General features: G+C 51.0%; 1 protein-coding gene across 1 annotated transcript in view; it reads left to right on the top strand.

Moving 5' to 3' along the window:
* Positions 1–376: 376 nt before the first annotated feature.
* BMF (Bcl2 modifying factor) overlaps positions 377–14,650 on the top strand; it is a 17,794-nt gene continuing 3,520 nt past the window's right edge. Inside the window, 5 exon segments of the mRNA XM_023514252.1 lie at positions 377–457; positions 460–500; positions 887–1,014; positions 3,106–3,396; positions 5,468–5,628. Coding sequence (XP_023370020.1) covers positions 377–457; positions 460–500; positions 887–1,014; positions 3,106–3,396; positions 5,468–5,628 — 702 coding nt within the window.

Genomic DNA, 14,650 nt, shown 5'->3' with positions numbered 1-14,650 from the left:
AAAAGCTTTCCGCCTACTCTTCCCCTTCCTTTCCGAACATGCAGCAATTACTCAGCCCATTCCCGACGAAAAGAAGACAAAAGTCACTCTGGCGCCCCCTCTCCCTCACCTAATTGAGAGGACTCAGACTCAGGGACTCTCTGGAGCTTCCAGAGCCTGCGTTAGGAACAAAATCCGCTTGGGCAACGGCACTCCAATAGCGTTTCTGGCGGGGGTCGGAATTTTGCTCGGCCCCTTGCAATGTTTCCAAGGGAAGGTTCGCACATTCGTGACCGTCCCTGGCAGCCGCCCAGCCCGGGACTTGGGGCTCCATTCGCCATTGGCCAGTCATTGGCGTGACGCGCCTGGAGGCGGGGCCTCATCAGCTGTTTGCGGGATGCCCCGAGCGGGCGTATTTTGGAAACAATACCACCCCGTGCGGAGTGGCCTCCTCCCGCGCCCGCCCGCGCCCGCTGCTGCCGCCGCCCCTATCCGCGCCGCCCGCCTCCCGCCACAGCCCGGTGAGCGCCCGGGAGGCGGCAAGGGGCCGGGCGGAGTTGGATCGCACTTACTCGGAGAAGTGGGGAGTGGAGTCGCTCTGCGCGTGGGGGCCCGGGAAGGGTTCGGGCTGCAGACGTCTGGGGTGACCATGAAGAACTGGGGTGCTGGGGCGAGGGAACGGGGTGCAGAGCCCACACCTGGGTGCGCTGCTCCAAAGGGAACTTGAATGTAGCATTTGGGACTCGAAAGGAGTTGGGTCCAGGTGGGCAGGGGAACCTGGGGTGCACTACTGAGCTGACCTGGGCGCCCCGGAGCCGGCTGGCCTCTGGGTCTGACTTTGGGGTAGATCAGGGAGTTGTGGGCATCCCGTCTCCCTGCGAATTCTGAAGGCTCCTCTCCTTAACAGCTGGGTTTTTTCCCTCCATCCCAATCGAGTCTGGGCGCCAAGCCTCAGAGTGCTCATCACGCTGGACCCTGGCGCGGAGCCCTGGCATCACGACTCGGAGGCTGAGACTCTCTCCTGGAGTCACCCAGGTCTGGGGTGTGTGTGTGTGTGTTCGTGTTCCTAGGTTTTAGCCACTGTTGAGGCTCGGGTGTCTGGCTACTGCCTTCTCCTGAAAGGAAGAGTCTAAATTCAGCATCCCTCTTCCAGCCCTTAAGGGCTGGGATGGCTCCAGAAAGTTTTAGTTCCCCTTGCTAGGAATAAAGCATTCCCTGGCAGTGTTCTCAAGAAGTGCTTCCCTCCTACCAGTGTGGACATCACTGCTTCAGCTCTGGAGAAGATGGCGAGAGGATCTCTTCACCCTTTCCCAACTGACACTTGACCTTGCCCTGCACCCCTCCAGAGGCTCCCACCAACTGGAGAGCCACCTGTAGTTCCTGTGGAGAGTGGGAGGGATCCCTGGGGCTTGCAGAACCACACCCTCTCGCTGCACCTCCCCCACTGTCCAGTCCAGGCAAGGGTTGAACTTTGGGGCTTTGCTGGGAGGGGGAGGGGGAGGTGATAGGCTTCAAAGGAAAAACCAAGACAATGACTCCTGCTTGTGATTGGCTTTGGAGGGCCACTTCTTAGGTTGGGATTGCCAGCCTGCAGAGAGAAGGTTGGAAGGCAGGAGGGGAGCCCCTGCCAGGTGACTGGCAGGATAGCACTTGGTCTTTTCATCAAGAAACTTTGTTTTCCTCTTGCTGATAAGCTGGAGTATCCCCCACCCCCCGCCCCTTTGGAAACACTATCCAAAAAACACCATGTGTCTGCTTTAACATCCTAGCAGGCAACTCTTCACTCTCCAGGGAAGAGGGCAGAGAGACCATAGATAGCTTGGGGACTGGATGGGTTGGTGGGAAGATAAAAGCAGACACCTTAGAGTTTGCATTTGGGAAGGGCAGGATTTCTGAATTTCCCTGAGATTCCTTTAAGTATTTCACCAACCTGCAGACCATTTGGCTTATTCTTTGAAGGCAGACTATGGGACAGAACTCCTGGAGCTCTCTAATTGAGTCTGACAAAGATGAACGTTGTCTCTCTGTATCCTTAACCATTCAAGTGGTTGCTGCTTCCTGCTGCCCCTAGAGCCCTAAGGGGTGCCTGGCCTCTGTGTGTGTGTGTGTGTGTGTGTGTGTGTGTGTGTGTAGGAGGCTGGAAGCTCAAGATGCTCAGACTTCCATGAGCCATCAGGTGGAGCAAGAGGAACTTCTTTGTCACCAAGAAACTCATATCAACAACCTGAATAGTATAGGCGGTGAGTGAGGTCACACAGAGAAGACTGACTTTTACTTCCTTCTGTGAGACAGGTTCCTCCAATCTCGGGTTCAGGGCTGGCAGGAATGGTAGACTGTGGGGATGAAGATTTGGAGTTTTAGTGACTAGTGAGTAGACTGAGCCAGGGAGGCTGTATCTACCCACTTGCAGTTGGCAGACAGCTCTGTTCTGCTGGAGAAAAGCTGAGAGGGCAGCTGCAATGGCTAACTTGGGTCTTTATCCCCTCTCCAGGACACACTCTTACCACACTGCAGAGCCTGTTTGTTGTGTTGTGCAAGCAGGGGGTGGAGACTAGACTAAATGGGCAGTAGGGCGGGGCTTAGCAGGTTTGGAGGGAACCTGGCTGCCCTAGGATTGCTGGCTTTTGTTTTTGTTACTGAGTCTGGAGCTCTGCTCAGACTGAGATGAGAGCTTGGAGGTTACGCCTTAGGGTGGTGATTGGGTGTGTGTGTTGTGAGTACTGTGTGTACAGCCAGCCACAGCCCCCTCTGCCCTCCCAAAGCCACTTACAGAGGCTAGTCTTGGTTATACTTTCCCAGGTACCCTGCATGCTTAAGGCAGCTGCTCCTACCCCTGCTGTTGCTCACAAGCCTCAGAGTCAAAAACTTCATGACTAGCCTAGGTCAGAAGGGGGAGGAGGGTTAAAGGGGAATTCGGAGTTCCTGAATGTTGAGGCAGTCCATAGTTGGGGAGTGGGTGTAAAATTCAGCACACCCTTGGGAGTCCTTTATTACCAGGGTGGTATGCCATCAATATGGGTCCTGCTCCTTTAAATTAAAAGGTGAGAAAGAAGGGGAGGGAAGTCCTTCCAGGTATGGTCTGGTTGGGGGGGCAGTATCCCAGATGCCTGCACTTCTCCCTCACAGGGGAGATGGAGCCATCGCAGTGTGTGGAGGAACTGGAGGATGACGTGTTCCAACCAGAGGATGGGGAGCTGGGGACTGGGAATGTGCTCTCTGCTGACCTGTTTGCCCAGAGCCAGCTGGACTGTCCCCTTAGCCGGCTTCAGCTCTTCCCTCTCACCCACTGCTGTGGCCCTGGGCTCCGACCAACCAGCCAGGAAGACAAAGCCACTCAGACCCTCAGCCCAGCCTCCCCAAGCCAGGGTGTCATGCTGCCTTGTGGGGTGACTGAAGAACCCCAGAGACTCTTTTATGGTGAGTGCTTTTAGCCTCAAGACTCCTCTCACAGAGATTGGGGGAAAGGAGGGGACTTTCCCTTCCTAAACCTGCCCTTTGCTATTTCCTCCCCCAAACTGAGCAGCAAACCAACTGAGCAGCAGTTGGTTCCACCACTTTCAACCTCCTGCCTCTCTGCTTGTTACTGCTCCTTACCTGTGCTCCTCAGACCCTCCAAGGGGCAAATGGCCTTGCTCTTCTTTTTGACCTTTTATCTCTCTCTAGAGGGATCCTTGGGCTCATGGTATCTCCTTTTATATCCTGTGTTGCTTGAGTGGTCCAGCCTTTTATATCCTTGCTGTGATTTGTCTTCCATAAAGAGGCTTATGTTGCCCTAGAGAAGAACAAGGGAGCTATGACTGGCTATTGACACAGAAGGGAAAAACCTAGCTTGTTCTGGGAGGGAAGGTTCCTCAGGCAGAAGGTGGCCCCACTTGTCACTTGGGACTTTCTGTACTTGGAAAGGGAACTGGAGAAAGAGGTTGGGCCTGCCTGGGCTCAGAGCCAGTAAAGGGGATGTTTCCAAGGGTAAATCAGACAAGACCCCTTCGTTTGTGGACTTAAGTGGTTTGTTTTATGAGAAATGTGCCTTCCTCTGGCAAAAGGGCAGGGTTAGGGCTCGACGCCTATAGCTCAACCGGCCAAGGCGCCAGCCACGTACACCTAAGGTGGCGGGTTCAAATCCCCAGCCCGGACCCGCCAAACAACAATGACGGCTGCAACCAAAAAATAGCCGGGCGTTGTGGCGGGCGCCTGTGGTCCCAGCTACTTGGGAGGCGGAGGCAGGAGACTCGCTTGAGCCCAGGAGCTGGAGGTTGCTGTGAGCTGTAATGCCACGGCACTCTGCCCAGGGGGACAGCTTGAGGCTCTGTCTCAAAAAAAAAAAAAAAAAGGGCAGGGTTAGACAGCCTATTTTCTTCTTTTAGTACAATAGCTTCTGGAGGGAGGCTGAAGATTCAGAGGCTATCTTGCGGTATCTGATAGAGCGGATTGAGGAGATGCTGCAGTTATTCCCAGAGGGAACTGCCCCTTGGGGCGATTCTGCAAAGCAATTCTGGCTGGAGGAGATGGATGAGGCCACAGGCGGGTCTGCTGGCGCCCCTAGCGGTGGCTGTAAGGCCAGCACACGGGAAGTGCGGAGCTCTTGTCTAGAAGTCTGACCTGGGCTGTCTCCAGAGAGGAACTTGGCAGTTCTGTGGGTCTTAAGAGTTTTCTCTCCTTTGTTTTTGTGCTGCTGCCCAGAGCTTCAGGAGCTGAGACCAGCCTTCCTCTAGTGCATTAAAAAAGTGCAGATACTTTTTGGTTTTCTTTTTCTCTGCTTCTTGCATTGCTCAACCCAGAAACTCTGGAGAGCTGCCTCCAGTGCTTTTCCAGAGAAGGACTTCAACCTGCTACTATATGAATAATCAACTGTGGTCAAGTGTAGCTTGATACATAAGGACAGAAGGGTGGCATATTTACCTGCAACACATCACTCCCTGCCCTTTGCCATGACGTTGACAGTGAGTAGAGAACAGGGAGAAGGGAAGGCTGGGACCATTTCTTTCTGTCTTCCCAGTATCAACTTTCTACACTTGGGCAGCAGGCAAGGCAGGCTGTCCAACTTGGCAGAGAGTCCTGAAAAAAACAGGGCTGGGCTCAGCGCCTGTGGCTCAAGCGGCTAAGGCGCCAGCCAGATACACCTAAGGTGGCGGGTTCGAATCCATTCTGGGCCCACCAAACAACAATGATGGCTGCAACCAAAAAATAGCCGGGCGTTGTGGCGGGCGCCTGTAGTCCCAGCTACTTGGGAGGCTGAGGCAGGAGACTCACTTGAGCCCAGGAGTTGGAGGTTGCTATGAGCGTGATGCCATGGCACTCTACCCAGGGGGATAGCTTGAGGCTCCTGTCTCAAAAAAAAAAAAAAAAAAGAAAAGAAAAGAAAAGAAAAAAACAGGGCTGGTTCCTTTCCCTTCCCATACTTAGATTTACCCTTGGACCCCAAGTCTTGGCCAGGTGGGGCAGGCATGGTTATGGAGAATGCTGAGATGTGGGTCCTCTGTCTTTGCAGGTAATGTTGGCTACCGGCTTCCTCTCCCTGCCAGTTTCCCTGCAGGCTTGCCCATTGGGGAGCAGCCCCCTGAAGGGCAATGGCAACATCGAGCAGAGGTACAGATTGCCCGAAAGCTTCAGTGCATTGCAGACCAGTTTCACCGGCTTCATGTGCAGCAAGTAGGCATGGGGGCTTATGGGAGGAGTGGTTGCGTCTGCTGGGGCTGGGGGACCAGGGCCTGTTTCTCTCCTTTCTCTCCTCTCTCTCCTCTTTTCAGCAACTGTATCTCTGCTAGTCCTCAAGGATATGGGCCCAGAATTTTGGCCTTGGCTATTGCAGTGCCCATGAACTGGATGGACCTAACTGGATGAGCATCTTGCCCTCATCTGTCCACTCTCAGCTCACACTCCACAAGAGTGGTATCAGGAGATGCTACAGGTGCTCCCTGCAAATGGGATGATTTTCTGCACTCTTGCTTGACAATCTGCCTCTTCTTGAGGTCGGGGGATTGCCCCTCACAGACCCAAGAGGAAGATTTTCAGGTGTTGCAGTTGACGCTGGACAGTTGGGGGGGTGGTGTGCCTGCCTGAGGTACAGTGAGAACCCAGTAACCAGGCCAAGGGATGGGGCCTGAGTGGGAGAAAGTGGTAGAACCGGTTGAAACCTGACACTTCCCAGCTGGGGAGGCCACTCCTAACTGTCTGTCTGGGAACCAGGGCCTGGGACTATGGAGGGTGTACCTCAGAGAGACTCTTCAGACTGTCGGCCAGCCGGGTGCTTGGCCGGGTGCTTGGCCGGGTGCTTGGCCGGCAGCCTGGCACCAGCCCCGCCGGGGCGGAGCATTGCATGTCAGTTGAGCATGTGGCAGGGTCCATCAACAAAGGAGGCGGCTGGCAGACTCGTGCTGGAGGAGCCCTCTGTGGCACTGACTGGAGGCTGTCGTGCTCCAGCAGCCTCTGTCTGGGTTGGGCCCCTGGGCATTTAACCCTTCCTCTCTAGGCTGGCTTTCTGGATGGCTGCCAAGATAGGGAGAGGAGCCTGAGGCTGGATCTGTGCTAGTACAACCACAGCTGAAGCCAAAGGCGTGCCACCTGGAAGGGAACATGTTCCCTACCTCTGGAACTGTGTCCCTGGCCCAGCTTGTGTGTGTGCAAACGTGTGTATGTGTCTGTCTGCCTGTCAGTCAGCAAATCAGAATAAATAACTCAGCCATGATTGGGCAGTCCCTGAGGTTAGATGGGTGACTTCAGGTGACTGGAAGAGAGTTATTGGTTCTATTAGGTTTGGCTTAAGGGCCAAACCATTGCCAGTGCCAGGGGAAGAGGAATTGACCTTGGGTTTCCTGAGAACAGGCTATCAGGTTAGATATGATTAGTACTGCCTGCCAAGGGGTTCTCAGGGAAACTTGGGGCTGGACTTGGACTTGACTTTTCTAGCCTCTTAATGGTCAGAAGGGGAGGGTACCCCTATGCTTAGATAATAGGCCCAAGGCTCAGTCCCTGTTCCCTCCTTTGATTGTTTGGTGGAAACCTGGCACAGTGTTTCCCCTTCAGTCCATGTGTGGACTCACTCAGATTCATGTTTTCAGTCTCTTGGCCTCCTTCCTGCCCATTCACCCTGCTGTGCTTGTACAGGCCTAAGGCCGAGCCCAGCCCACAGTTTCCAGTCCTGGTGCTGGAGAGGATAGGCTATCCTATCCAGAGTGGCTGTGGATCTCCTGGACTAACCTAGAAGACTCTGGATAGTAGTTTGCTTCATTTACAATAATCTGATCTCTTTCACCAGGCTTAGGAACAGGCTGGGAGGCCCAGCTGTGTCCTGGGACTATGACACAATTCTGGGGCCCATCTCCTGACTTAGTCCTGAACAAGAGATCTTTATCCCAAGGCCTGGCCCTGCTTTTTGCTGGTTACATCATTTCTCCCAGTTCATGGCTACCTCTTTGAGGGCACAGGTCAGTTCCTGACAGGGTACTGTCCTTTCAGCAAGAGCCACCCCACCTGGGGAGAGGGAAAACTGGAAGAGAGTTTCCTGAGAGTTGTTGCTGCCCTGCACCTCCCTCCACACTGGCATCCACGTTCCTTGCGTCCCTACTCTCCTACCAGCTACCTATTTCTGCTACCTACCTTGCAATGGCAGGAGGCTGGCCAGTAAGGCCTTTCTTGTCAAAAAGCTACTTTCCCCCAAGTTTCTAATACAAAGAGCCCTCCTTTTGTCTTTTCCTTGGAGAATCCTCCCCAGAATCCTCTTGTTCTTAATCCCCTCCTCACTGACCCTGCTCACAGACCTTCACTAGGAACTCTTCCTGTGGGAAGGTCTAGGCTGATAGCTTCAGACAGGTGGAGCACCAGCCCTCCGGGACCTTTTAGCAGCTGGTTTTAAGAAATGAGTCATTTTCTGAACTTGATTCTTATATAAACTATGGTCTAATGTTTCATATCTAGAAAATACTGTTTTCTTACTCCTTTATTTTCTTAGTTTTATCCTTTATTTTCTTTCTCTATTCCCTTCCCTCATTTTTGTAGGCAGAGAAACTGAGGTACAGGGAAGGAAGTTGTTTAGGATTAAGACTCCAGGATTCAGGTACAGGTTTGAATGCCAGCTCTGCCACCTGCTAACCACTGGAAAGTCACTGGACCTTGCTCAGCCTGTTTCCTCTTCTGCAAATTAGAGCTAATACCGCAGAATTTTATTGTGACGGATAAGCGAGAAAATGCCTATGAACATTCAGGACACGTAGTAGATGTTCTTCAATGCTCGTTTCCTTCTGTGAGTTTATAATCCTGATCATAACGCACATTTGCTCTTGTTCATGGTTCTTTTTCCACTCCACCTGTCAGGCTAATGCCAGACAGAGCTGCCTCCCCCAACTTCCATCCACCTGCCCTGTCCAGATAAATCAGCATCCAGGCTGTGTTCTGTCATACACCTTGGCCTTATCCATATCTCCTCAGAGAGTGAGAGTCAATCTCCATCATTATGGGTTGAATTTAGAGAGCTGAGAGAGGCAACTGGGAAGGCGCTTGAGTAAGCCCGACCACCTCCTTTCCCCCAGATCTGGGACAGTATTCTGGGGCCAGACTGTAACCATTGATCCATAGTCCTTTAGGGAGTGTGAGCACCCTTATTTTGGCCCTGATTACTGACCTCAGCTGTTCTTTTCTCTGTACTAAAGGAACCTTTTCCCTTGGAAGTGTGGAGCAGAGGGAGGGGGTATGATGATGGGATAGGATGGCATTGTGGCAAACTGAGCATGTCAACATGACCCAAGATGCAGCAGCTTCCAGGTTCCCTTGGGTGTCAGTTTATGTGGCCATGTGCTCTTTCAGCATATTTCCTGAGGGGCAGTGCTAGGTGGAGGACTAGTTTGGTTACCCCAGTGATCAGTTCAGGGGGCTCCTCTGAATCCATAGGCATAAACTGGAGGCAGAAGTCTCCAAAGCAGCAAGAGCGTCAGAGGCAGAGTAAGTAGAGGTAAAAGCCTTTCTCAGCCTCACCACATATCCCACTTTCCTTTGGCTGGGTTAGGAGTGAAGGTTCCCATCTTTGCTCCTCTGTAAGCGACAGACTTCAGCGGGGACCCCGGATGGTTTACTGACTGTGAAGTACTTTGACTCCTGCTCTGTGAGGATTGTACCATGGTGTGCCCATGTCCATCCAGCAAGTTCACTTCCTAACTAAGCTCACAGACTGCCCTGGCCAGAAGGTCTGTGCCCCATTTCTTTGCTTTCTCTGTGCCATGATCTCCTTTGGTGTGGGTCTAGGGAGGGGCAGGAACTGATGTCCCTCCCCTTGAGAAGGTCTCCTGTCCTAGTGGCCCATCGTGACATTTGTGGGGCTATTTCTAGACAACAGTAAGAAACCAAGAATCTTCAAAAAGCAAAAAAAGCAGCTACTATAGACCATTGAGTGAGTATTGGAATTCTTCATGTTGTAAATGCCTTTTTCATTTGGACCAGAGTATCTCCATTCAGAAAAGCTGGGTTTAGAAATTCCCTAAATAGTAATTAGACTTTTGGAAAATGAAACCTGAGAAAACTTTCAGCCACTCAGTTGAAACCATCTTTAGTTGTAACATCACAGAAAGGATCCTGGACTTGTAGGCAGATCTGGGTTAAAATCCCAGCTCTGCTACTTACAAGTTCTGTGTCCCTGGACAAATCATTTAACCTTTCCAAGCATTGCTTTCCAATATTTACCTTATAAAGGTGATGGGAAAGGCCTTTGGGAATTATAATACAAATAACTATTAAGGTAGGGAAGTTGAATACTTTTGGAAATGTGTTAAAAGATGACTTTAGGGTTTCACTTGGACTTGACTTTGTAGTTCTTAGGGAGCTCTTTTGGAAGCTGTACTGAAGTTGGTGTTCACATGGTTTCTGAACTAACAGCTTCACTGCCCATCAGCCTGGATCCTCTGTGCAGAGAGCCTCTGATTGCTTCCTGAAACTTCAGGGTGCTCTCCTTGTCAGTGAGTGATTTTCTGGAGCTCGGATCTTGGCCAATGAGGTTGCTCAGACCTAAATGGTGCAGCCAAGGCAAGGCTCCGGAAATTTGCCTTAAAGTAAGAAAGGTCCCTAGGGAGCTAGCCTCTGTCCCAGGAGTGGGAGGTCCACCTAGGACAGGCCAGGGGAAGAATGAGGCTGGGGGAGGGGCTGGGGAGAGCCAGTATGCGTGAGAGCCAGTGCTGGGGCTTGGGGGCCCTGTGTTTGCTCTGTGGCTGGCTCTGTTTATATCGCTCGCTATATTTAGCTTCTGAGTCATCAGCGTGGCAGACTAGAGGCCGAGTTCCCCACACACTCTGCACCTGACTACTCTCTCTTCCAGAAGAAGAGACTTGCAGTTCCAGACAGTTCATTCCCTCCCAACCAAGGCAGGCCATGGGGTTAGGAGTTGGCTTTTGTTTTCTTTTTCAGAGGGTAGGTGATGGGAGGAGGGCGTTGAGGGAAGCACAAAGAAAGAAGAATAAAAAAAAAAATCTGGTTTACCTTTTGATACGTGTCCAGCAGCCAAGAGGGCATACATACTCCATGTGTAGGACATGAACCGTCCGTGTGTAGAGGGGAGGGTTTCATCCTACTTTTCCCAGTTTGCCTCATCCTGTCCAGGAAACTGGTCCAGGATGGAACAAGAACACCCAGCTGCAAAGGCCCCAAGTTGAGAGTCAGAGGCGTTGGCTTCCTTCTGTATAACCCACCTTGGGTCTGCTCTTCCTCAACGCCCCCTGCCCCACCATCTTTAACCAGGGCATACACCACTGTGTCCTTCCAAGCTCTCAAGAAGTTGCCCAAAGGTTTGATTGAACTACTCTCAGATAGAGGGAAACTGAAACACTGATCCCTGGGGAAACTGCGTAAGTTCTCAGTAGCTCCAACCGCAGATGCTGAGGTACAGAACAAGGGGCTAGGGGCCTGGTGGTACAGCACAGCCCTATTCTCCACTCCACCCTCACTCCACAGCTCCCAGTGGTTGGAGCCAGTGTCCTTCAGTTGTGTTGGAGGGAGCCAGATGTCTTCCACTGAGAACTGGCTGGCTCCAGGCTCCCCTTTCTTCCTTGAAGAAGTGATTGGTGTTGCTGTGGTGCCACCAGTGTCCTGTTAGCACTACTCACTGGTCTGAGGAAGCTCTTGGCTGGAAGTATTTTTTTTTTCCTCTTCTTTTTTGCCATGTTGCTCATTACTTGGACATCTGGGTCAGAAACAATGTAAGGCAGTGAACCCACCAGGCCCAGGGGGTTGTCCCCTAGGTTTCAGGATCTCCAACTCGGCTTGGCAGCCTAGGATCCTGAGCCCCATTGCCTCTGGTGGCTGCGGCCAATCTCAGTGTAGAACGTCAGGGATCTCCCTCAGACTTCATGAGTCTGCTGGGAGGATGGTGCTCCAGGGCAGGCCCAGTGTGCACATCAAAGTGGGTCCTCGTTTTCCTGCCTCACCAGGAAGAGTAAGCCTGTTCAGCTCTGCTACTAGGCCCAGTGCTTTACAAACATACTCATTTTTAATCATCATAGCAACCTTGTGCTTTTAGACCCCATTGTCCCATTTTATAGGACACTGAGGCTCAGCAAGGTAATGTGCCTGGATCACCCTGTGATTGTCTGAGCTGGGAGTCAGACAGATTTGATCGATTATGAAACCGTGGTCTTCTCACAACCTGATCCCTCCTGCTCAGCAAACACATTCCAGAAAGCAAGTACAATGGATGGAGCTCTCATGTTGCCCCGCCTGGTTCTGCCTCATGTAATACTTAGTTTTGTGTTCTTGCTTTTCTCTCCATTATATTGTAAAATAATTGAGCACCAGGCTTATATTTAAATCATCTTTGTATCCCTCATAACTCTTAGCTTAGTTGGGTGCTTGATAAAACTTTGCTGAGTTCAACAAAAACATTTTCCCAACTTCTTTCAAGTGGAATTTTCCAAAAGTCTCTCTTATCTTTGTGTTTCTGTTCTCAACTGAGAGGCTCTTGCATTCAGCCTTGGCCCGGGTGGGTTTAGAATGTGACAGGAGAAAGGGGAGAGGTAGGAAAGGGGAGAGGTAGGAAAGCTTCACGTTGCAGAGTGTGTATCACCCTGGAGAGTTGAGTATATATTTGTACAATTCTGCATTTTAGAGAAATTAAGCATGGCTTCAGAGCAAGGTCTGAAGTTACAATTTCAGACCAGTTTCAGCTTTATTTCTGTTTGATGTTCAGTTAGCTCTGCCTCTGAAAGGTTTATTTTTTCTGGTCCACAGCATCCTTACTAAATAGTTAATGATCTGGAAACAATGTCTTTAAACATACTGGGGGAACAGTTCAGTGGAAATTTGCTTTGAAAAGGTAATACTGTTTTCATAATGGGAATAAGCACACTGTAATATTTTAGTGAAAGGACATACCTTTGGAGTCAGGGGTTGAAACCCCCTCCCAGCTGACTTACTACGAATGACTTTTCTGAGCTTTGCTTTCCTGTCCATGACACGGGGGTGATAATACCTGTCCTCCTATGTCCCGGATCCTTGTGAGGATCACATGAGAAGACAGGAAAGCACCCGCTCTAAGTCTGAGAAATTATAAATTACTGTGTGTTTGGTGGATTTGCATTTTGTGTGTTTGGTTCTTTTAAAGCCATACGCTTCTGGGCTTTGTTTCTTCCTCTGATTTTTTTTGGGGTGAATTAGCTCTTGCCAGAGCATCTGGAACACTGGTGGCACATGGAGCCCCCAGAGGGTGTGAATTGGATCTGAAGAGGGGAGAGGCAGAGAGAGATTCTTATCCAGCAAGGGCGGGAATGAGCTTTGTGCTTAGGGCAGAGGCCGTGTGGGATGAAACAGAGTTTGATTTATGTAATCCAACCTTGTCAGACACCACAGCCAGCTTTTTTAAAAAAGTAGAAGAAGAAGAAAGCCTTTTTTTACTAGCTGGGCCTCTCCTCAGGCGAGAGGTTGATACCATCACATAAAGTCCATCTTTCGTTTTGACCAGACATCAGTTGTTCCTGGCCCCAGACAAGTGGGTTATCTTGCAGGACTAGCTCTTCTGTAGTCAGTCCACCTTGCACTTGCTGAGTGCCCACTGTGTCCCTCCATGATCCCCATCACACAGGATAAGCCATGGTGCTTTCAGGCAGAATGTCTGCACACAGTGGGGATTTAAACACTTGCCAACTGACTGCCTTCATTATAGCAAGAAATAGTCTCTTCTGGCTCGGCGCCTGTGGCTCAACTGGCTAAGGCGCCAGCCACGTACACCTGAGGTGGCGGGTTCGAATCCCCAGCCCGGACCCGCCAAACAACAATGACGGCTGCAACCAAAAAATAGCCGGGCGTTGTGGCAGGCGCCTTTGGTCCCAGCTAGTTGGGAGGCGGAGGCAGGAGACTCGCTTGAGCCCAGGAGTTGGAGGTTGCTGTGAGCATGATGCCATGGCACTCTACCCAGGGGGATAGCTTGAGGCTCCGTCTCAAAAAAAAAAAAAAAAAAGAAATAGTCTCTTCTTTGGATGAGCCAAAGAAGACCCACAGGTCTGATGCCTGCTGTGCTCCCTTAACTTTGATTTGCCACGTTAGCCTAGCTCTTTCCTGCCCAGCATTCACCTCTATTCTTTCCCTCCATGCCTTCGTTTTACCCACTAGGCTCCGAGAATTTGAGGGCTCTAGGGTAAGTTTTCTATCCTCTGTACTCCAACCTGACACCCTGTGGTACCCCTGCCGTATATTTTGGGAACTCCCACTGTGTGGGAGGTGATCCAGCCAAATCTAGGACAGTTGGGGCTTGCTCTGAGGGTCTGCTCTCAACTGACTACAGGCTGTGTGCCAGGTGCCTAAGGGTCAGAGGCCAAGCTCACTCTTTCCTGGTTCCCCCTTCCTTCTCCCCTTCTCCTCCACGCCCTCTTCTCGAAGGACCCAAGCTGTCTGGCGTTTTGGTGTCTTTGTGTACTTCATCCTGTCCAGTGAATGCTAATTTCCTTCCTCCTTGCTGTTTCTCCCACTGGCCTCTCTTCAAGTCCTTTTTCTTTCCTTCCTAGTCAGGCCCTTTTGTTTAACTTTTAGAAAATATTTTATTTATTGTTGTACCTCCGTAATCAGGGTGTTCTTTGATTCTTTTGGGACGAGACAACTTGGTTTCCTTTCGGAAAAGAGCCTTCTGGGGGCTGCTCTGTGGCAGGAGAAGGCTGAGTGGAGTGTGCGTGGCATCTGCTTGTGTCTAGAGAGGGTTTGTGAGCCTATGGATGGGTTCCCAGGCCCTACACCAGGCCGACAGGATTTGGTTGTTGGTGCTCAGAGTCCTAAAGGCAATCATGGATCACAAGCTCTTTAGGGTTGGAAAATACCTCAGTGGTTTCCAAAAGCCTGTCTGTGGCCTGGGTGCCTCAGAGTCACCTGGGCAGGATTTAAGTCTGGCGTGGCCACTGGGGTAAGGCATATAACTTTGTGGGAAGAGATTGAAAGGGATTAAAGAAAATACCAATCACAAAGCGTTTTCTTCTAGGCTACAGAATCATAAGTGGTTTTCTCTCCTCCTCTGTAATTTCTTGCATTTTTCTAAGCTTTCTACAATTTAACATGTATTGTCTTTATAATTAAAATATGTAGTAAATGATTTCTGATTTTTGGCTTGGAGCCTGTGGCTCAAACTGCTAAGGCGCCAGCCACATACACCTAAGGTGGCGGGTTCGAATCCAGTCCAGGCCCGCCAAACAGCAATGATGGCTGCAACCAAAAAAAA

This window comes from Otolemur garnettii, unplaced genomic scaffold (genome assembly GCF_000181295.1).
Source record: "Otolemur garnettii isolate 467f Iridium unplaced genomic scaffold, OtoGar3 scaffold00050, whole genome shotgun sequence".
NCBI classification, from domain to species: Eukaryota; Metazoa; Chordata; class Mammalia; order Primates; family Galagidae; genus Otolemur; species Otolemur garnettii.
The sequence above is the reverse complement of the archived record's forward strand: the minus strand, read 5'-3'. Positions and strand labels throughout refer to the sequence as shown.